This window comes from Cornus florida, unplaced genomic scaffold (genome assembly GCF_030987335.1).
Source record: "Cornus florida cultivar Cherokee Brave unplaced genomic scaffold, ASM3098733v1 CherokeeBrave_3.0.0_Hap2_Chr07, whole genome shotgun sequence".
In the NCBI taxonomy this organism is placed as follows: Eukaryota; Viridiplantae; Streptophyta; class Magnoliopsida; order Cornales; family Cornaceae; genus Cornus; species Cornus florida.
Window position 1 is genome coordinate 13,341,936 of NW_026775577.1, and position 23,975 is coordinate 13,365,910.

The 23,975-nt window shown below is 34.1% G+C and overlaps 2 protein-coding genes across 2 annotated transcripts; both read left to right on the forward strand.

The window, feature by feature from the left end:
• The first annotated feature begins 5,591 nt into the window (after nucleotides 1-5,591).
• Nucleotides 5,592-10,592, forward strand: LOC132266439 (phytoene synthase 2, chloroplastic-like). Its single transcript, XM_059767313.1, has 6 exons — nucleotides 5,592-6,594; nucleotides 6,699-6,749; nucleotides 8,048-8,220; nucleotides 9,101-9,336; nucleotides 9,624-9,816; nucleotides 10,220-10,592. The coding sequence occupies exons 1-6, from the start codon at nucleotides 6,129-6,131 to the stop codon at nucleotides 10,391-10,393; spliced, it is 1,293 nt and encodes a 430-aa protein (XP_059623296.1). The 5' UTR covers nucleotides 5,592-6,128; the 3' UTR covers nucleotides 10,394-10,592.
• A 1,386-nt stretch (nucleotides 10,593-11,978) lies between these two features.
• On the forward strand, nucleotides 11,979-14,050 carry LOC132267487 (glutathione S-transferase F11-like). Its single transcript, XM_059768646.1, has 3 exons — nucleotides 11,979-12,206; nucleotides 12,683-12,731; nucleotides 13,453-14,050. Exons 1-3 carry the CDS (start codon nucleotides 12,060-12,062, stop codon nucleotides 13,896-13,898), a joined length of 642 nt encoding a protein of 213 aa, XP_059624629.1. The 5' UTR covers nucleotides 11,979-12,059; the 3' UTR covers nucleotides 13,899-14,050.
• The last annotated feature ends 9,925 nt before the right edge of the window (nucleotides 14,051-23,975 follow it).

Consider the following 23,975-nt stretch of genomic DNA (forward strand, 5'->3'; position numbering starts at 1 on the left):
AAAAAAATGAAATTTGAGAGTTAAACTTGGACTAGTATTATTCTTGTAACCACCAACCTCAAAAGTCGCATATGTTATCAAATTGGCCGAAACATCTCCATTCCCTCTTTCTTGGGTCAGTCTGAAGCCGAAATTGGCCCACTAGCTCTGATCCCGGCCCTGTTCGTTGGGCACTTTTTTCCTTTCCTCAAATCAATTGGCAATATCTGGTTAAGAAATTCAAGTGGTATATGCTCTCATTCAAAATTATAATATTCTGCATAGATTCCCGAGTAGAAATAGATATTGAATACGGGGTCATTACAATGTCCGATTAATGACCATGCATTATTTTTAAAAAAATTGGTCTAACTTATTCGTAAAATTATGGATAATGAGATGCAAAATAAACAGTTTGTTAAGATGCAAAAATGTGTAAAATTGTTATGTATTTTATATAACCTTTCACATCAACATATTTTCTTTCTCCTCTCTCATTCTCATTACATTAACGAATCAACCCTATATTAAGTAAGTTTGTACCCGTTATGGGGGATACGTGATTGGTTGGTTGTTATTGAGAGATACATTTTTACACAAAAAGTATAAAATAATAGTTGGAGCTAAATATAAATATTCCAAATCTTTCTCATTTTATTAACGAATCAATTCTATATTAAGTAGGTTTATATGAATCAACCCTATATTAAGTAGGTTTGTACCAGTTATGGGAGACACGTGGTTGGTTGGTTGTTATTGACAGTTGTATTTTTATACAAAAAAAAATATAAAATAATAGTTGGAGCTAAATATAAATAGTTCAAATTTTTTGTGTAAATCTATTATGACACATTAGATTTTCACAAAAAAATATACACAGTTGTGGGAGATGCTTTAATATGTTATATTTGATGGGGTGGATATACTTATGACATGATATGCCAGGTACATCCAATATCTGCTCCCCAAGTAAATGCAATGGTCTTTTTAAAGAAACAAACCAAATTATATGGTCAGCTTAGTTCATTTCTCTAAAAACAAGTTCTTGTTTGTAACTTCGAGAATAATTTTTTATTTTTAAAAAATTGAAAAAAAAAATTGTACAAAAAAAACTTTACTATTACAAAAGGTATGTGCACTTAACACTCCTCTTGTATACCTTGAGAACCACTTTTACCTTTTATTTTTAAAATTGTGCTATGTGCACTTAACACTCCTCTTATAGTATAGTTTAGTAATTGTCCACTCAAACATAAAGTAATTGTAATATGTCCGTTTTGCCCTATCCTTCCAAAAATGCCCTACCCTAAATCTGCAGAACCACCACTGCAACTGCCAACGGCCATAGCCACCACCACCGTCGGCATTCCCAACTTCACCACCACGCAGAGAGAGAGAGCGGATGTCTTCTGCTGCTTCGGAGTCCATGGGTACCGATTCAATCAAAGACCTTCAATCTCTCTACAATACTCACCGAAACAACTCGACAAAGGTCTCCACCGGTGGTTGAGGCTCGGCCACAGACGACGGTGAGATGAGGTCATGAGTTGGATTTGCTGTGTGGCGGCAGTGGTGGGAACAACATAGTCGTGGCTCGACGTGAGGATGTAGCTGACGGCTGAGGCGTGGCCACAGACGGTAGTGATCGCTGGTCTTTGACTCCGACAACGGGACCGTTTTCCTTCCAATCGGCGAACTTGGGGCTGTAGATGGACTCGCCATCGGTGCAGAGGGCTCGAAAAGTTCTCGGCGGTGCGGGGAGTGGTGTCGGCGTACAGCTCCATCAAGATCAGGTCGGCCGGTGCACCGCCGATCACCATGGTGAAGAAGACCTTAGGGACCACACTGCCTCTCGATTCTTCGTGGGCATCGACGCCTCGTTAGTCGCCACCATCAAGCCCGCCTCCAATGGATCATCTCCACGTTCATTACCGAAGACGATTGGTTGTCTCACTGATCGTCTTTTTTTTTTTGTTCTTTTTCACGAGCAAAACACACTCTCTCCTCTCTATCTCTCTACTGGTTTGTCCGATCACATAAAAAATCCATCGCAATTTCACGAGAAAATGGAGCTCACCGGTAAGGCGACACCCAAGGCCAGCCACGAGAGAATGGTTGCCGGAATGTAGCTTATGTCCTATTTGGTCATTTCATAAATTCAGTTTTTTTAAATAATATGAAAATGGAGTATAAAAGGGTAATTTGGTCATTTTATTAATTTATTTGCACAATTTTAAAAGTTGGGGAGGAGTTTTGTGCACGTAAGGGGGTCAATATAGGGTGTTAAGCGCACTTAATTCCTATAAAAAGGTTATTTTTAGATAATTTAGATAACGTCTTTTATAATTTTTAATTTTTTTGTTCTCTGGCTTGTTGAGAATTAGTTTTTGAATTAAAAATCAAGCAGCCCATACATTTTCTTTTTAATTGAGTTTTTATGAATCAATTTTTAGATATAATCAACCAATCAGAGCTTCTTTTTTTCTTTTTTCTTTTTTTTTTTTAAAGCTTTCTAATTTTCAATTATTAGAAAATAGGATTTTTTTTTTTTTTTTTTTTAGAAAATTAAGTCAAATAAAAAAAATTGAAATTAATAATGTAAGTATCTAATGGTGTAATCATAAAAATGGACAATAAATTAATTATAAGTAGACACCTCAATATGAAATATAGGTGTTCTTAATTGCACCGACTATCACATTGACACATTTAAATGAGCAAATTACTCTCAAATAAATCATGTTGTACAATGCATTTTTAATTATAAAAATCAACCTATCAACCATGAAAATCATTACGAGGGTTTTGATTTGTGTATCATCATTGAAGGGAATTTTGATTCTCCATTTAACTAGACTAGAGTCTAGTTGTTTGAGTTAAATGCGAATTTTAATTCACCATCCAACTAGATAGAATCTAGTTAATTGAACCGAATTCGGTTCAAATCGGGAGACAAAGGGTCAATGTGGGACCAAGGGCGGCGCCAATATATGCCTAAGTGGGGCCTGGCCCCGCCCTATATTATATATATGGTTTTTTATAATTTTTTGTACATATATATATATATATATATATATATTTGTATATTATGCCTCCCTAAATTTCCAAAATTCTTTTAAAATTTTCCTTTTCCTCCTTATTTACTCTTTACATTTTTTTTAATTTCCTTTTTAAAAAAGTCAAATTTTGTTTATTCATTCATGCTCTAGTTCGTTTATTTCATTTTTCTTCTTATTTGTGTTTTTTCTTCTATTTCTTAAAATTTCTTTTAAAAAAAAAAATTCACTGTACACCTTCAGAATTTAAATCTTAACTCCGCTCCCGGAACCCACTAAAAATAATTTTTCCAACATAGGTTTATCAAAAATTTATTGCACATGATGCATGACATGAGCTAAGATCGCACTTGTGCAAGGATTCCAACAAAATTCAGACCATTATTCGACACTAAAATATTTGCTTCCCTTACGCAGTACATTAACATTGTCCCGTTCATTCGTGGGTGGTATAGAAACCAACTTCGTGGTTGAATCCAGCTCACGTGCTCACGTGTCCATCACGTGACTCATGAGCTCAGCACAACCGTCCATCCAATGCATCCAAAACGACACGTGTATGGGCCAAATCGCAATTACCGTCGTTCATTTGTACTCTCGCGTGTGTTTATTTTAAAAGACACCAGTCGGTGAAATTGAGGGAAGTGGTGCAAAGTGACGATGTGTCAACAAGCTGGCCCTTCGGGAGGTCATGTGGACACGAGAACTACGATGTGGTCTTTTCAGACATCTTTTCCACTCGATGACAAAAGTGGGCCCCACAGAGCCCCCCACCACTTCGCTTTTATCTCTTTGGGTCCCACATGGTCCAATATAGGGGTATTTTGTAATGGGAATTTTCACCACTCATTCCTCAGACACCACGTGTACAATCACAGCGCTTTTTTGATAACGTTATCTTGATTTGATTGGGTGTTGTTCCACGTGTCACCGAGGTTTGGTTTGCTCTTTTTAAACCAAACTTTTCATTTCATTACTTATAGAAATATTTGGTGCTAGTGTTGTCCTAATCCGGGTCATCAAATTTGGGTGGGCAGTGGGCACTCAGAAATATCCATTACCCACCAATTATATCTTCCACATAAGAAAAATATATATATATATATATATATATATTTATTTAGTAGGTGATATAATTGTATTAGTATTTAATAAATTGGAGATGCTGTTTAATTAATATATTAAGAACATTAAAGTGTTTCTCCTTTAGTGCATGTTATAAAATAATAAAAAATTTAAGTTTGAATTATTTTGAAATAAAATTAAATGCTTAGTTAAATGAGAGTCAGTGTTGAATCTATGTCTTGTAATTGCATTTTCTTGAACCCTTTACATTGTTATAAAGTCTTTCAGAAGGAAAAGAGAGAAGTATTATAAGATTTAAATAAAAGAAACTTGTATTGAATAATAAAAGAATAGTTGAATTTATTTGGTAATTAATACAGTACACAAATTATAAAAAATTTATTAATATACACTTATATTAATTAATATAAAAAAAATTACATTGACCAATAAAAGATTAATTATATTTATCTGATCATTAATACAATACACAAAGTATAATTAATTCATTAAAAGAAATTAATATAATGAGACATGAGACCTCTTCTCCTATTGAAGGCCCTTAATTGTATTTTGCTTGAGCTGTACAATATAATCAAAAGAAATACTCTGTATATAACTAATGTAATGAGATGTGCGCCTCTTTTCCTATTGGGGGCTTCGGCTATCATTTTAGTTGCCGTATTTGAGCCAGCACTACACAAAGTGCATATGTTTAAAGTAACATTTTAAGAGAAAAAAGAAAGAAAGAAAGAAGAAGTCTAAATCATGAATAAAAATTAAACACTGCTACTAACGTAATGAGATATGCGCCTCTCTTTTTATTGGGCTTAGAATATTGCCTTAATTGCGGTATATAATGTGTATATGTTTAAAGTAACATTTTAAGAGCAAAAAGAAAGACAGAAGATGTCTAAATCATGAATAAAAAATTAAACATTGCTACTAACGTAATGAGATATGTGCCTCTCTTCTTATTGGGGGCTTAGAATATCACCTTAATTGCAGTATAGTTAGCTAGCACTACAGAATGTGTGTATATATATGTTCAAAGTAACATTTTAAGGAAAAAAAAAAAAAAAAAGACTAAATCATAAATAAAAAAATAAACCCTGCTACTAAAATTTGACAATTTTTTTGATGAATTTATCAATCTCAATTTAGTTAAAAAAAAAAAAAAAAAAAAAAAAAAAAAGAAAAAGAAAAACACTAAAATCCGGACTAGGTCCAAAAACAATTCAAACCTAGCGGGTCGGACCATCCCAACCTATAAAAGTGGGAAATATATATATATATGCAATTAACAACAAAAGTTAGCTAATTAGCTTAATTGTGTACAGACAACAAATTGAAGAATGTGGAAGAGTGTGGAATTGGGTGGGTCAGATTGTGTGGGCAGCGATTTGGGTGGCCACGGTTTCTTTATTTACTGTAATGTTGATGCCTTAGCACTTGAATGGTTAATTAATGCCAACCAAACAGGTTGGTCCATGGTTGGTTTTCTATTTTCCATTCCTTTTTCTGGTCATTGTGTCTGGTTTTTACAAATGGTAACATCGACTTGTTCTATGAATTATAGAAAGTGAGCTTATTTTAATAAATTTCTCACTAAAATAGAATATACCCTTTACCCAAAAGACAGTGACAAACACCAACCTCAGCTTCTCACACTAGAAAGTCCCAATCTCTGAGCTTGATTTATGATATGCTTTCTGGGGTTCTCTTTCTTTGATATTATTTCTCTTGCGAGCTTTAACTGTTTCATTAGTGTTTGATATTTGGTTCATACTACAGAATTTGTTTTCTGGTTCATTACTTGTTCAAAAGAACATATAGGATTTTCTTGACTTGAGTTGGTTCTATTTGGTCAGCTGTTTGATTTGTTTTCTGGTTTTTTCTTTGAAAGAGGATAGAGTTGAATGCATTTTGTATGATAAAAGGCTTGACAGAAAAAAAAAAAAAAAAAAAAACACAGAAGGGAAAAAGAGTATTTCAAGAGCCAAAAAAACTAAACTTTTCAAGTTCAATATGTCTGTTGCTTTGTTATGGGTGGTGTCCCCCAGTTCTGAGGTCTCCAATGGCTTTGGATTCCTCGAGTCAGTCCGGGAGGGAAACCGGTTAGTAGATTCACCAAATTTGATGTGTAATGGCAGACTCAAGAAGGGTAAGAAGCAGAGGTGGAATTGTAGCCCTCCCTATGGTGATTTGAGGTATTCCTACTTGGGTGAGTCAGGGTTTGAGAATGGAGCAAAATTCCCAGTTCTTTCGAGCATGGTAGCAAACCCGGCTCACGAAATCGTGGTCACGTCGGAGCAGAAGGTTTATGATGTGGTGTTGAAGCAGGCAGCCTTGATGAAGAAGCCGTATAGTAGGTCTACTGATGATCTCGATGTGAAACCGGATATTGTTCTTCCGGGGACACTGAGTGTGTTGAGTGAAGCTTATGACCGGTGTGGTGAAGTTTGTGCAGAGTATGCCAAGACATTTTACTTGGGTTAGCCTTATTTTATCTGTTCTTGAGTTAAATTGAATTTAGTTGATGGACCACTTTGAATTACTTGCTGATTTATAGTATTAATTCTGGTTTGCCTTTTTCAGGAACTCTGCTAATGACCCCCGAGAGGCGAAGAGCTATATGGGCAATATATGGTGAGGTTATGTGGCTTGTAACTTAAACTTTTGTCATGCAATGTTTTAAGTTGAATTTTAATTTAATTTTCTTAGTTATGCATTTCAAATAGAATTGAGAGGCTAAAGTAGTTTGTGATTCCATTTGGGATGAATGGTTTGCAGGATAATTTATGTAATTGTTAGAAAACAAAGGAAAACCAATTAAATCCTGAGAGCAGCTAAGAATATGAGTTGGAGCTGAATGAAAATGTGGTCTGGTCTTTAATTGAATTAAATATTTCTTGCTTCTGTGACCAAGACATTTTGTTTCACATGCAAATTTATTTATTTATTTATTTATTTTCCGTCAAAGGTGGGATACATGCGAATCTTCTTCAATCCTAATATTCTAACCATAATAGCTCACCTTTTCTTCAATTAGTGATACGGAACCTGAATTGTTTGGTATATTTGAATTTTGAATGCGTGTTTCTATGTGCAACCACACATTAACAGTCTAATTTTTAATTTATGGTAGATTAACTGTTTCGAAACAAACATAATGGTGTTGGTGGACCAGATCCACCAAATAGAAAATTCCCGATAATGGAATCTTTGATCTCCACTTTGACTTTGCGTGTGTTGTTGTGTAATCTTCCACTTCTTTTCCCTTTTAATTTTTGTTAATTTTGAGCTGTCCAACTAAGGAGGGAGGGAGAGTTCAAACATTGTTTTGTTAGCATTTTGTAATTAAACAAGTCTTCAATAATGCTAGTTAAGTGGTGAATTTTTCTGTATGATATGGTAAAGACGTTTCGTTCAAGTGAGTATGCCAAGAAAGAATAATTTAGTTCATTTATGAAGCTCCCACTAAAGTTTTCTGCATTGAAGAAGTATGTTATTATAATACGGAATCGAAATAGTTATTTATAATATGACAATTTTGTTCCTCCAAGTTAGGTTACTACTGCTATTTTCTCAAACATAAAGAAATTATTTCATCATTCATGATAAGTTAAACTAAAGATAGTACTGCTGAGACAACACTCACAATTCGGACTCTATACATTTTCTGCCTCTTTTGTTGGTTTGATTTTGACTACCTTCAGGCATATATGTTTCTCTAACTACTTTAGCCGGTTAGACAATTTTATATTGTGTGGGTAAATAAGGGTTTTATTCAATTTATTGAAGAAATGATCTGGAATTACAACAACAGTTTGTAAATTTTATCCTGATATCTGGAAAAAATTATTAAAGTTGCCATGATATTGTGTGTGTGTGTGAATTCAATCCGAACAAAATCAATTTTCTTATGATTTTCTCTGTTTATGCAGTGTGGTGTAGAAGGACAGATGAGCTTGTTGATGGGCCCAATGCATCACACATAACACCTAAAGCTTTGGACAGGTGGGAGTCAAGGCTAGAAGATCTCTTTCAAGGACGGCCTTTTGATATGCTTGACGCTGCTCTATCAGACACAGTAATGAAGTTTCCTGTTGATATACAGGTTAGAAATTTTTTAATTGTTTTTACATAATTGAAAAAAAAAAAAAAAAAAAATTTGTTTTTACTTAACATTACAACGTACCACCTCATGGAATCCTTCTCATAATTAAGATGCTCCAAGCTAAACAGCATGATGCCAGTTTCTTCATCATGCTCTTCAAACGTTTTGCGCCTTGTTTCAATTCAAGATTCTATGCACGAGAGACTAGTTACTGTAAAAGCTCAAGTTCATAAAGCCGGATGTAATTTTTTTTACCATCATGAACTTGCTCCCTCTCGTTTACTTTCCCTTATGAGTGAGCCAAATGCCTGGCTTATCAAGGAAGTGACAACATTTGATGACTTACCACAATTAAAATCTATGAATCTTGCCTCTACTTTAAATCTTGGATGAAGAATAGTGCAAAGGTAATTGGACTTAAGGAGGCGCCTATTTCAAGAGCCATACCACCTTTGTAAAAAGGATTGTTACCCAGTGTGGTCACCTTTCGTGGGTGCTGGGAGCAGTGGATTCGATACAAACCTAACCTTTGACGTATTTGCACGAAGTGGCTGCTCTCTGGATTTCAACCTGCATTTAACCAGTGCATTAAGCACCGGCCAGGACCGTACCATCCTTTATTAGCCTTTCTTTTTCCCTCAATACAGTGCAGCATTTCATTTTAGTAGATATGAGAAGCCATTATGCCTTGAATTAACTAGAGAACATCCTTGCCTAGATATTCTGTTCATATCTAGGTAAATTTGCACTTATCTTCATAATTCTTGTTTTGACTCTGCATTATCTCGTTCTGGGGATTCAGCTCTTTTATTATTATTTTTTTCTCTGCTTTCAATGCTTAGGAACAACTTATCAATTTTTTGAATATTTTCTTTTGCAGCCATTCAAAGATATGATTGAAGGGATGAGGATGGATCTTAAAAAGTCGAGATACAAAAACTTCGATGAGCTATATCTCTATTGTTACTATGTGGCCGGGACTGTTGGATTGATGAGTGTTCCAATTATGGGAATTGCACCTGATACAAAGGCAACAACAGAGAGCGTCTATAATGCTGCCTTGGCATTAGGAATTGCAAATCAGTTGACCAACATACTCAGAGATGTTGGAGAAGAGTAAGTACAGAGCTATCATTTTGAGCCTCAGAAACATTGTTCTTAAACCACCATCCCGAAAGCTATAAAAGACAGTTCTTTCATGGATTGGTTGTAATGTTGTGATCACCATGGAAGTCTAGTGGACAACTAAAAAAAAAAATGTCCAAATATTTACATTGACATTTCAGTCTTATAAACTTGCAAGATTTTGATTTTTTTTTTCTTTTTCCTTTTTTATCATTCTTGTGTATTGAAATTCTCTGCCTTTTTCTTCTGGTTGCTCATAAATGTTTGTTTTCCTTCAGTTCTAGAAGAGGAAGGGTTTATCTACCACAAGATGAACTGGCACAGGCAGGGCTCTCGGATGAAGACGTATTTACCGGAAAGGTAACAGATAAGTGGAGGAAGTTTATGAAGAGTCAAATTAAGAGGGCAAGGATGTTCTTCGACGAGGCAGAGAAAGGAGTCACAGAACTCAGCTCAGCTAGTAGATGGCCGGTAAGTAGTGGGAAATTTTTATTATTCTTCCTAATATATACCGCGAAACACCACAGAGCTCTTCTTTGGTTGTAGGGAGCTTTAAAAAAATTAAACTCAGTATAATATTTCACACTAACATAATATGGGTTACTTTCAAATAGCTTATATATGTGTGTGTGTGTGTGTTTGTGTGTATGGTATGACCATGTCATGCTACACTACTAAATCATATCATTTTGCTTTCAATCTAGATTTAATGATAGTGTAAATGGTATAGTTTGACTATTTTGACACAGTACTTGAATGTCCATGATGCATTGACATAATGCCATGCCATGTTCTTGCAATTTGAGTGATATGTTAGCAATTTGTCTGAGCTGCCCTTTTAAATGTGAATCCACATTGATCATGGCTGTTGCAGGTGTGGGCATCGTTGCTGTTGTATCGCCAAATATTGGACGAGATTGAAGCCAACGATTATAACAACTTCACGAAGAGGGCTTACGTTAGCAAACCGAAGAAGATACTTGCATTGCCAATTTCATATGCAAAAGCTCGTATTCAACCATCAAGAAGGTCATCTGTTCTGGCATAGGCGTGAACGGAACCATAAAAAAGGGCTAGCATAGTGTGCACGAGGCTCCCGCCATTGCATGAACATAACCATGAACATCAAAATTGTAAAACCGATAGCATTATATAATTGGAGGTAAAGGGGGAGATGTATGTATACTAATGTTGTTGTAATGCAGTGCAAATTGATTTCATCAATACTAGAATAGCTTTTTTTCCTATTTTATTAGCATACTCGTGTAAATTTTCTTCTCAAGTTTGTGATGAATCAAAACTTCGGTATTTTTAAAAGAAAAAGTTATCGTGATGGACTCTCATATGAACTCGCACCTCAATTTGTGTGGGTCGAGCGTTTTCACGCTTTTTGTCATTCGTCTAATGATTGGAGTATGTTTACTGTAAAAGTGCTTTCCTGATAGCATTAATCTTTTCTAAAGTAAAAGTAGCTCCATTGATGTGAACTTGTTAACTCGGGGAAAAAAAGACAAGGTTAAAATATTTAACGAAGTACTTTCGTGATAACATTACACTTTTTAAACAGTGGTCTTATTTCGTCTTGCATACTTAAGTAATTCCACATGAATGAGCCTCATATTTTCACTCAAACATCGCTGACTGATTTGATATTGTTCAAAGTGGGAGGATGGATCATTTTTCTTATTTTAATAAAATAGTAAGGCTCTGTTTGTTTGGACGTAAAATATTTTTTAAAAAATATTTATTTTTTATTTTTTAGTGTTTGGTTATCATCAAATATTTACAAAGAAAAAAAATATTAAAATTTAACAAAAATAATTTATCAATAAATTTACGACAAATTATTTTACATGCCCTACCCCAATGGACTCGATCTCAACCGAAATATAGATCTTTGCCAAACACCGACAAAATAAAAATAAAAGAATATTTTACTTGAAAAAGAAAAATATTTTCTAAAAAAATATTTTACATCGAAACAAACGGAGCCTAAGCGTATATGAAATATTCAAAACCATCTAATCGAGTATCATGAAATAGAAATTAAAAAACAATTTAATTTCAAGATTACTTGCTACTTAAAGTTTCAAATTTAATTTAGATTTAAGATTTGTGGTTTGTGGTTGACATTATTGAAAATCAAGAAATTGTAAAATTAAAAAAATATATGTAAAAAAAAAAAAAAAAAACTTGGAAGGTGGGCCCTCCTAGTGTGTTGTCAAGAACCATACAGCAAGTAGATGTAAATTGCTAAAACCACCTAACTAGTAACTATTCATGAAATCTTTAAAAAAATTTGCATGGCACACTTATATTTTCCCATTCACCAACCGGTGGATGCTAGCATGTGACAACCCCCAAAAGTCAAAACTCCCCGTGTCCAAAAGAATCAACAATGAACAAAACCAATAAAAACAAAAACATTTAACAGAAAAACATATATAATTTAAATGTTATATGCTGTGGCAAAAAACACGTACTCACATCATCACATGTCAACCCCCATATTGTGGTTTTCTAGTAAAATTGTCAATCCCAACAACAATCCAAAATTCGGAAGCCCATACATGATTTTTGCTTTTTTGCTATAAAAGGGTTGATATTCACTGACTTTGCTGGCATCAAACGGAGTTCATTATATTTTCATATGTACACATAATATATTCATCACACACACACACACTCACACACATATTGTTAGTGCTTGGAAGATGGTGGTTAAAGTGTACGGTGCAATCAAGGCTGCTTGCCCACAGAGGGTGTTGGCTTGCCTTGTGGAGCTGGGAGTGGATTTTGAGCTTATTCATATTGATCTTGAAACTGGGGAGCACAAAAGTCCAGAGTTTCTACTTCGACAGGTGAGAGTTCTTGCTCATATATATATATATATATATATGCATTGACAATGGAAGATTACATGGACATTGCAAGCATAGTGCACAACTTTGGAGTGATCACACACATGCACATTCAATTAAGCGTGTGTGTTCTACAAAGGCTTCTTCGAGAAGTTTTCTTGTCTCAAGGGTGAGCCGTAAATTGAGACGTCTTTAGTTTGACTCTCACAAGATACAAAAATATGTGACTTTAAAAGATATGCATGTGATTGCCCCATATTTACCTTGCTACCATAATTTCAAAAAGCCCCGTGGTTAGAAGGATTCCCCATTTAAAAAATATATATATATTCATGATAAGAGTTACGTGCCCTCTATTAAAATTTTCTTCATTCAATTCTACTTAATTTTCCTATTAGACACAAGCGAATTTAATTTTTATTTATGTTTTGTTATTATTATTTTTTTTAATAATGGATTTATTCATTATTTTGTAGCCATTTGGACAAGTTCCTGCCATAGAGGATGGAGATCTCAAACTTTTCGGTAAGAATATCATCCATTTGTATATGCAATTTCATATATTTGCAGCAGAATTTTGGGTTGCCTCAAAGCTTGGGTGGGCCTAACCAGAGTACAACCCGAGTCCCATTACAAAATTTTATAAGCACTTGTGACTATGAAATTAGGACTGAGTTTAAATTTTAGAGTCGAATTTATTTTGAACCAGATTTGGATAAAGGTTTTATTACGCGGAACGATTCGAAGAATCTAAAATACAATTAAAGTTGATAATTTTTTTTGAGGTTATATGTTTATATAAAATAAAGTTAAAATTAGATGATTTATAGTCTTATAGGTATTAATCTAACTTCGACAAGTTTGCTTTAAAATTTTAAAGTAAATAAATTATAATTATAAAAAAAAAAACAAAGTAATAAAGATTATAATTATTTTGAAACATATTATTGATCTTGAAACATGGCCTAGTTGATATATCTTTTACTATAACTTATAAATTATTACCACTGCATATGTTTTAATTGATTTTTGTCAAATTAAATATGGGTGGTTTTATTTTATTTATATAATTAGATATATATATATATATATATATATTTGTAATATTTATTTATTAGTATGTCATTAGAACCTAGAATAAAAGATTGAAAAAAACAATTAATTTCGTAATCGACAAGTATTGTTCAATGTTGTATGTGAAATAATTCATTATTCCTGTTCCGTGTTTGGTTGACAATTTCTGCAGAATCGAGGGCAATCATCCGTTACTACGCAGCCAAGTATGCAAACAAAAGCCCCAACCTACTAGGAACCACCTTGGAGGAGAGAGCCCTAATTGATCAATGGCTGGAAGTAGAAGCACACAACTTCAATGACTTGGTGTTCGCTATGGTGCTTCATCTTGTGATCCTCCCCGGGATGGGGCAGCGTGGCGACATGGCATTGGTCCACAGCTCCGAGAACAAGCTCAAGAAAGTGCTGGACGTGTACGAGGACAGGTTGTCGAAGTGCAAGTACCTTGCCGGAGACTCCTTCTCCCTCGCCGACCTGAGCCACCTTCCCGCCATTAGGTATCTCGTGAATGAGGCTGGGAAGGGGCACTTGGTGAGGGAGAGGAAGAATGTGAATGACTGGTGGATGGATATCTCAAGCCGCCCTTCTTGGAAGAAAGTCATGAAAATGATGTATTGACTACTTGCTATGCTTGGTTGCTTTATTTTTGTGTGCTTTTGTTCAACCTTCGTGACCTAAGGTTGGTTTTGGTGCCTTTAGTTAAAAGTGAAGTTGTGGCTAGCTTTTTATTTGTAAGAAGTATGGCAATATATCTATTAATAAAAAATATTGTTGTGGTTGAGCGTATTTGTTTGGGGTGTTGATCTCCTTCTCTATCTTTCAAGGTAATCTTCCATGTGAGAAAGGAGCCGAGAAGTTCATCAAGTTCAAGGGTGTTGAGATTGTGAGCCTCCTTGTTAGCTGTCACTTTTGTATCCCATTTTTTAGGTAGACTTCTCATAATTTTCCTTGCAAGATTAAAATTAGTGACAGTTCTACCAAGATGCTTTAAGCCATTTATAATGCCAGTGAATCTAACAAATTTGAACCTATATTTGGGAGAAAGGATTTGACACTTTAAATTTGGGATTGAAAAAAATTTAATTCAATTGAACCAAATTTCAATCAAGATTTTCACAATTAGAGAATTTCACTATGGTCATTGGTAAATTATGCTATTATAACGGTAACTGTATTAGTAGCAAAATTCACTAATGATAGGAGTGAATTCGGTCGGTTACATTGGATTTGGATTAAGAAGTAGTAGATATGAGTTGCATCAGCATGTATTGCCCACCTAATGAAAATATTGTCATTTCATGAAAGTTGGCCCACCTACTTTTTAAAATTGCTAATAACGAAATGATATGTTACATTCGCATTGGATGGTATGCCCGGCACAACCAAAATCTTCTCGTCGGTAGGGTTCTTAATTAACCTCTAATTAAAAGGCTCATAGGAGTATTGCTTTTATCCCAAAGTTGGATGAAATGAATATGATAAGAGAGCAGTGATTTTTCGTTCTGTGTCTACAAAAGTAGCATGAAAAGAAGGCCCAATTTTTAAAACAAGGCCCACATTGTTAGCTTGTTGAGTCGTCTCTGATCCAGCCCAAAAGTTCCAATTTGTTTCGTCTATTAGATAAATGAAAAGTTGGGCTTCAGGCCTTACTGTAATTGCTGTGATAGGAGTTAGCACAGCTACTATCAATCGGACTTCAATCAGGCCCAACATAAACCCCATTGGAGTTTGAAGCGCCAACATAAGTCGGACTTGTAATTCAGGTTTCATAACTACGTTGGAATAATTAGGTCTTTTAAACTTCAAAAAGTTCAAGCAAATATATACTTGTTATATATTTTTAGTTTTTACCCCCACCACGTATCGAACTCTCAACCTCTCGAAAATGGGAGCAGAGATCACGACATATACAACATAGTCTCATTTTAAAGAGAAAAATAGATGATTTCATTTTTAATAAAAAGTACGATTTGCTCTTCACACTTTTGGCTTGTAGAAACAAGTCACCAACAATATTCAGGAGACCGAATATGCTCTTGATAACAAGAATTATTAAATTAATTTTACTTATAATAATCAACAACATTAATGTGTCTCAGCAATTTTTTAGAGTAGATTTTTTACAAAAATAATTATATTCATCGTTTTATTTTGAAAATATATAATACAATTTTGACATAGAATATTTTGTTGACTACGCATTTATGCAACATATCAACAAATAGAAAATAGCAAGATTGAAACTCAGTGTTATACAAGATCCAAGTTAATTTTTTTCTGTAAATAATTTCAATTAAAATTTACTTATCTTAAAGATATTTGTGTTAGTTAGGATATGTATTAACAAAACAAAGTCTATTTTAACAATCATGAGACAAACATTTTATTTTATTTTATTATTAATTTTTTTTGTGAAATAGGTGAGATACTTTTTTTCTTATTCAATACTACCCCCGAAAAAAAGAAATCACACACACAGGCACATAGTTTTTTGTTTAAAAAAAATGTTAATCCATTAGTTTGTGTCTCCACTGAACAGAAAAACACATGTTACACGTCCAAACATATACATTGTATACACACAACTTTAGAAATGCATAATTGCATACACGGAATATATATATATATATATATATATATATATATATATATTAATTATTGAGAGAGAGAGAGAGAGAGAGATACAGAGAGTATGGGCACCTAATAATGGGGAAACAGGAGGAGGTATCTTTTCTTTCTTTCCATTCATTCTTGTTAACGGGAATTTGCTTTAGGATTAGATGATGAGGTATTGTTGGACCATCAAATTACATCCCACAACCTCAAAAGAAAGTTGAAGAAATGACACAGATGTTCCTTTAAATTGTCCAAACAGTTTTGGTGAAACTTTCTCACGGAAAATTTTTCTTCCACAAAGAAAGGAAGCCACGCGATTGACGGGACTTAGTGGCCACTTTGTTAGAAACCCTTTGTCTCAATGTATTAGAGAATGGACTCCTTATATTCAAATTCGTATGATTGTGAGTTGAATAATACTATTCTGAATTGAGAGTTTAAATGAAATAAAATGTCGAAGACTCTTTACTCAATTGAGTTTTACGTCACTTTCAATTAAATATATTTGTTACTCTTTTTGGTTATTAATGAACCATTACGTAACAACATGAACAAAAAAATATACATGAAAGGTAAATAATTACGTAAATTATATTAAATTTTTGACACATATATGATTACAATCACATCCTTTAAATAGGCGTAACGTAACAACCTAAACTTATCAATCATTTTATTTTAATTTCAAAACTCTAACTGTCACGATAACATTCACGATAACATTGACGATATCAATAAAGTTAAATTTGAATTAACTTCCAATACTCCCCCTTAATTCAAATTTTCAAAAAAATTTAACAAATTTTAGGGTATGTTTTCAAATTTCTACCACGATCACTGCTATTGTTTCTTTTGAATCTTCTCCTAGCATTGTTGCTTTTTCCATGCTTTGTTTTGTTTGAAATTTCAGTCTTTTCAGACTTGTCTTCCATTGGTTTCTTCTTTGTTTTTTGAATTCTCAGTGTTTTTTTGGAGTTGTTTTTGCAGTGCATGCAACCACTTCTTTCTCCTTCTTATCATCCCCGAGCTTAGAAAAATCAAGAGGATAAATATTGTTATCAGACATTTTTTAAAACAATATTAATTTTTTTATTTTTTTTGTTGTACAACATGCATTTGTCATCTTCAAACATAACTGAACAACCTTTCTTGAGTAGCTGTCCCAAACTGATCAAATTTTGAGCCAAACCTAGAACATACAAAACTTCATCAATCAATTTTTTTACCAAAATTTGTATTCACTGCAACGGTTCATTTGCCTTGAACGCACCCTTTTATCGTTCCCTATATGTACCTGAGACATTATAGATTCATCAAGTTAAACAAAAATAGATTTATCTCCGGTCATATGGTTAAACCACTATCAAAATACCAGATTTTTTTTTTTTTTTCTGTAACATTGAGGCAAGATATGAATAGATGTTCATCATTAGCATTTTCATCTTCAACTTTTTCTTCATCAACTCTTTCCTCATGAAAGTTAGCTTGATTTTTAGGATTAAACCAACAGACTTTTTCATTATGTCCATATTTTTCACAAAAGGAACACTGAGGGATATTGGGATTCTTATTTTTGTACCAACAATCTTGTTCAATACGACCCTTCTTCCTACAATGAAAACAAATAGGAATTTCGCCATTACCTTTATTGAATTGTCTCCCTTTTCCATTGAATTGATTCCCTCTTTTGCCTTGAAATCCATAGTTTTTCCCTTTTCCATTTGAGCCTCTTTTAAACTCTAATTTTGTTTGTAAAGCCTACTCCACTTGACTTTCTGTAAACCTGTTTAATCTTTTTTTCATGCATTTTTAGTGATCCCATCAATTGAGTAAAAGACAACTTAGATAAATCTTTTGACTGCTCAACTGCAGCTACGACACTATTGAATTTAGGAGTTAGATTTCTCAAAACTTTTTCATTGATTTTTTTATCATTCAAATTTTCACCAAGAGATTTTGCTTGATTAACAATAGAAGTAACTCTAATTAAGTAAGCATGAATTGACTCAGAATTTTTCATCATCAATGTTTCAAACTCATGACAGAGAGTCTGTAACCTTAAAGTAATTACCTGACTCGATCATTCGTATTCATTCTGAAGCAACTCCCATGCTTCCTTGGATGTTTTGGCTCCCATTATTCTTCATCTAACCCTTATTGGATATAGGACAAGGCCTTTGCATCTTTCTTCTTGTTTTCTTTCAATGCTATTCTTTGTATAGCAGTAACTCTCTCTTCCTGATTATCATTTTCTGCATAACCACTCTTAACCAATTCCCACAAATCAAAAGAAATAAAAATTGTTTTCATTTTAATACTCCAAAACTGGTAATTTTCACCTTTGAAAGTAGGAACAAATGGATGAGAGTTGTTATTACTTGTTGTGGCCATCGTTTTTTTTACCTCAACCTTTTCCACGCTTTTGTGTAATCTCGATTGATTGTCGACTGCTCTGATACCACTGTTAGCCTTTTTGGCTATTAATGAACCAACACGTAACAACAAGAATAGGAAGGAAAATATACGTGAAAGGAAACAATCACGGAAATTATATTAATTTTTTGATACATATATGATTACAATCACATTCTTTAAATAGGCAGTAAATAGGTATAACATAATCTGAATGATAACAACTGTTGATGCAAAAATCCGCACGATCCGGAGCCAATAGCCATTTCTGTAAGATAAGAGAAGTGATGATCGGCGTGGTATCGACCGGGTGCACTTCGACGATCAAGTTAGTACTTGACCATTGAATATTCGAGAAAGGATTTCTTATCAGATGGGATTTATAGCTTACCTTTTTATGTTGACTGGCCACACTTTTATAGAAAGTTAAAGTTGTCGTTTCCGCATTTCCTTCCGGGAGAGAAGGGATTAGTTAATCGTATCTTTAGTGCAACATTTGAATTAATCAAATCTTATCATTTAATTACCTTATGAGATTGTCACCTTATCTCCTTAAGTTTATGTTGACCTTAAGGATTTCATCCAATAACAATCTAGATGTTTTGATGATAACAAACCATTAATGGTGTTTAAGGACTAATGTTCACATTGAGTGTTATAGATGATTTACATTCAAAGAAGAACCTCAATGAAGATATAGAGATCATTCCAAGTATTCCATTATTCAAGATCACATCAAGGAAAGCAATAGATACAAAAAAGACTTGAAGTTGCAAGAAGCCAAATGCAAAGTCCATCCAAAGATAATTTAGACTACAACGAGGAAGAAAGCAACTCAAAGAAAGGATGAAAGCAAAGATACCTCAAAGCCTAAAGATCATGGACAAAGCTTCAAAAAAAGGGTAGATAGAATGGTGAGTGTTTAGGATTCAATGTCAAAGTATTTATGAATCCATTTGAAACTCATTTCTATAGGACCATGCATGTCATCATTCATAAGTTCCTATGACCATTAGCAACAGACTATGCACTTCATTCTCATATATAATAGACACATGAAGTCATTGTTAAAGAATGAGTTAGTTCAAGCTTACTTAAGCTTTGAAAGAACTCATTACTTGTGCTAGAAATGTTAAGACCATGCACATCAATTACATGATTCACTTTGATCTCTAAAAAGTAAATGCTAAGGCTTAGAACATATTTGCTCATCTATAAAGCCTTTATTACAATGACTTGGTAACGGACTTTAGGACCCAATATCCGCCTGATGAAAAATTATCTTTTTGGCTAAGTATGAAAAATGGCTAAGTGTGAAAAATGAATTTTTGAAATAATGATTATTTCAAAATAATTTTTCCCGGTAATAACTCTTTATACTTCAAATAGCCTAAACTGATTTTATGGGATTTTTTCATCCATTCTATAATGGTCTACATACGGATTCATTTTTACCAAAACTGTTGAAAATCCAAATTTGTACTAAAACTGAATTTCTACATTTTGATTTAGTTGGATTTCAATTTTCTAGTATTTTTTATTGAATCCAAATGGGGGGTACTTCCTTATTTACATTGTAAACTTAAAGTAAATGGACATATAAATACTGTAAAGACATTTACTACCTTGTAACCGGTTAGAAGAATTGTTCTAACCGTTTAGATCAACATACAAAACATTGTATCTACCTTCTCGTAACCGGTTAGGAGAACTCAAGTAACCGTTTACATGTACTTAAACAGAATACGATTTTTTTCTTAGCCAATGATGTAACCGGTTAGAAGAAGCTATATAACCGGTTAGATGTGCTTTAACAGAATGAAACTTTTCTTGGCCATTGATGTAACCGGTTAGGAAGAAGCTTGTAACCGTTTAGTTGAACTAAGCCAGAATAATGTCTTCAATCATTTGCATTCAAGTAACCGGTTAGACAACAACTTGTAACCGGTTAGATGAATGGGCAGAAGCTTTCCAACGGCTATTTTGACCATCTGACCTCATAGGAACTTACCATAATGCCCTCAAACAGCTATATTCTTCCAAGGGCCTATAAATACACAATGTAAGGACATTGTGGGCATGAAAGGGAGCCAACACTTGAGAGACCTTATTAAGCATCAAAGAGAGCTTTTGTTCTCATTTTTTTCTCTCCATCTCTCTCATTCATTCATATACTATACTTGAGAGATTCAACTAAGCATTCAAAGAGCTTTTGCTCTATTCTATACTTGAGAGATCCTATTGAGTTCATAAGAGCTTTTATTCTTCACATATTTCATCTTCTCTCATTCATATCATTCATAGAGTTTGAGCTTCATTGATATTCATATATATTCTAGTTGAGAGCTAAATTTGTATATCTATCTTGAGAGAGATTCAATCTTGTATTTCAATTACAAACTTTTCTACAAACTTGTAAGGGTTGGTGTGACCCAAAAGAAGCTTAGGAGAAGGGTGTTCTCCTAGCAAGAAAGAGAAGCAAGGAGTTGCTTCATGTAAAGGTTTGCTCTCCACCCGTAAGGAGAAGCCATAGTGGATTGGGAAGTCTCAAGAGGGGTCTTGAGCCGAGAAGTAGGAGTTTCCGAACCTCGCTAAAATCACCGAGTCATTGTTTGCAATTTCTCTTCCCTTATCTCCTTTACAATTGTGCTATTAATTGTTTACTTTCATATCTTGAATATTGCATAATTACTTAAGTGGTTAATTAGAAATTGTAAATCTATAAATTGTGAAAATTGGCCATTGACTCTATTCACCTCCCCTCTAGAGTCAATCCTTGGGCAACAGTTTATCCATACCCGTTGAGTCTCCATGTCACTTGGAATTCTTATCTAGTCGAATATTCCGTATCAGTAACCCCCATTCCCGAAATCTTGCTTGTCAAGTGTCGGGAATGCCAAGTCCTTCCAAGCTAAGCATACTTGATGATTAATTTCTTGCCCCTTTTAATAAGGGAGTGGATTTGCTCGAGCTTTGTCAGCTCACCTTTTAATAAGGGAGTAGTTTACTCCTCGTCTTTTTACCGAGGGAAGAAAATGAAGTTGACCCTTCGTTCCTTTATGGGAGAAAGGGTGTAGTCTTAATGAGGGTGACCCTTTTAATACGAGAGGTAGTCGTCTCGTCTCTCTAGTAAATGAAGGAAGCTTTAATTATCTCACCCTTCTGTGTAGAGGGAGTAGTCGTTTTCTCGTTCCTTTTAATGAAGGAATGAGGTGTAGTTGGCCTCTCGCCTTTTAATACAGGACACATTGACTTGATCCCTTTTAGTACGGGGAATGACAATTGCGAGCTTCATTCAGCTTGGACCCTTATAGTATGGGGCAATTTGATTTTGACCCTTTTTAATACGGAGGACGACAATTACGAGCTTCATTCAGCTCAGGCCCTTATAGTACGGGGCCCTTTGATTTCGATCCCTTTTAATACGGAGGACGACAATTACAAGTTTCATTCAGCTCGGGCCCTTATAGTACGGGGCACTTTTATATTAAATTTTTTTAATACGGGGTACGACGATTATGAGCTTCATTCAGCTCGCCCCTTTAATAAGGAGGTTCGTAGTAATTCTGAACTCGCCCCTTTGATAGAGTCTCAAAGTGATTGGCCAATAATATCCTCGTCAAATGGCATTGTACGCTAAGTACTGCTTCCTGGAAGACTTTATGCTTCAAAAGTGTGCTCGATAGTTGTGCTCAAGAAGTGAACAAAGATGGACCAACCTTATAGTAATGTTTATATGTGTTAAAAATAATGTGCGGTAAATGATTTTTTCTTTTTCTTTTTCTTTTTTCAAAAATCTTACTATTTTAAGAAACTAAGCAGGGATACAACAATGGCTATAGAGTCTCGTGTGTTGTGTTGAATGTGAGAATCTTAAACCATACTACTGTACTCAAGAACATGCAAATGCTTACTCGCATTAAACTATATATGCTCTAGTCAGAAAGCACCTTTAAATGCTAAAGAGAATTATCAGGTGCATGTAAGAATAATGCTCACACTCTAATTAGTTAAATCATAAAAAGTAGTGATATGATCAATTTTATATATGTATAAATATGTATATATTAATGGTGAGATAGTTTACAGAAGCTAAAAGAATACACGTACATATACGTCATATAAACTACTGTCACACTTGATGCACAATTTATATTGTTTCAGTTTTTTTTTTTTTTTTCCGTCTCTGTAAAAAGATCTTCAGTGAGATGTACATTATCAAATAGAATGGTGGGTGAATGCAAAATGGGTCTACCACTAAATCCAAATTATCTTTAAGCCAACCATAGGGAATGTGACCATGTAATAATAATTGGTGCTCCCAGACCACTAAACCCAAATACCATTGGGTGTTTTTTTATTTTAAATTTAGAAAATCTTCCTGAATAAAAATTAAATTTTGTTGCAAAGCTGCGGAAGTATAACTGTATGATCTGAAAACCATGATATATATATATATATATATATATATATATATTCAACAAATCACAGGATTTGTTTAATCCAAGAGCAATGATTCACAACTCAAAAGTGTTTTAAGACGTATAACACGAATTTCTCAGACACCATTATCACTACGTGTGTAAACAACTTCTTCAAGAAGAGAGAGAAATATAGAGAAACATACAAATTGATACAAATATATCTATATATATGTTAGAGGACTCTAGCTATACTGATTGCATCTGGACCTTTCTCTCATAGATTTAATCTGATCTCCCTCTTCACATTTATCTTATCAAATAAAGATTAATAATAAATGTATATTTAGAATCAGACAATCTTATTATCTAGGAAGAACAAGAATACTTTGAGATCTGTCGGCAAAATTTGTAAACCACTAGATACTTATTGTTTATTATGATCTAATCTAACTCATGCTCATTTGTGTAGTATAAAATATATAGGATATATATTTATACAAGATATGTAACAGAGCATAAAAGAACTAGATTTATCAAGTATGAATCAACCACAAATTTGATAAAAGTAATAGACATGGGTAGACGGCGCGTACCCAGTTTATTGGTTGCAGATATCGATGGAGACAGACACTTGTTTCGTTGCTAAACCATTTTTTTGTGATCGATAATGAACGAAACATTGGAGTTGGTCAGGATCGACAACAAAGGCCAAGAACACGAACACTGTTATAGATCAATAATTTCTTGGTCGTAATTTGTTGGGACTAACACACGTTTCCCACAGACGGCGTCAACTGTTGGTGCAAAAATCCGCACTATCTGGAGCCAACGGCCATTCCTGCAAGATAAGAAGTGATGACCGGCGTGGTGCCGGTCGGGTGCACTCCGACGATCAAGTTAGTACTTGACCATTGAATATCCGAGAAAAGGATTTCCTATTAGATGAGATTTATGGCGGACCTTTTTATGTTGACTAGCCTCACTTTTATAGAAAGTTGAAGTTGTCGTTTCCGCATTTCCTTCCGAGAGAGAAGGGATTAGTTAATCATATCTTTAGTGCAACCTTTGAATTAATCAACTCTTATCCTTTAATTACCTTATGAGATTGTCACCTTATCTCCTTAAGTTTATCCATACCCTTTGAGCCTCCATGTCACTTGGAATTCTTATCTAGTCGAATATTCCGTATCAACAACCATCATTCAATCTCTAACAACCTAAACCTATCAATCATTTTATTTTA

Bases quoted from the DNA above. Each gene is read 5' to 3' on its own strand.
- LOC132267487 (XM_059768646.1), top strand. From the start codon at position 12,060: ATGGTGGTTAAAGTGTACGGTGCAATCAAGGCTGCTTGCCCACAGAGG. The intron at 12,207-12,682 runs GTGAGAGTTCTT...ATTATTTTGTAG, and splicing joins CAGAGTTTCTACTTCGACAG to CCATTTGGACAAGTTCCTGC. The intron at 12,732-13,452 runs GTAAGAATATCA...CAATTTCTGCAG, and splicing joins TGGAGATCTCAAACTTTTCG to AATCGAGGGCAATCATCCGT.
- LOC132266439 (XM_059767313.1), top strand. From the start codon at position 6,129: ATGTCTGTTGCTTTGTTATGGGTGGTGTCCCCCAGTTCTGAGGTCTCC. The intron at 6,750-8,047 runs GTGAGGTTATGT...CTGTTTATGCAG, and splicing joins AGCTATATGGGCAATATATG to TGTGGTGTAGAAGGACAGAT. The intron at 9,337-9,623 runs GTAAGTACAGAG...GTTTTCCTTCAG, and splicing joins CTCAGAGATGTTGGAGAAGA to TTCTAGAAGAGGAAGGGTTT.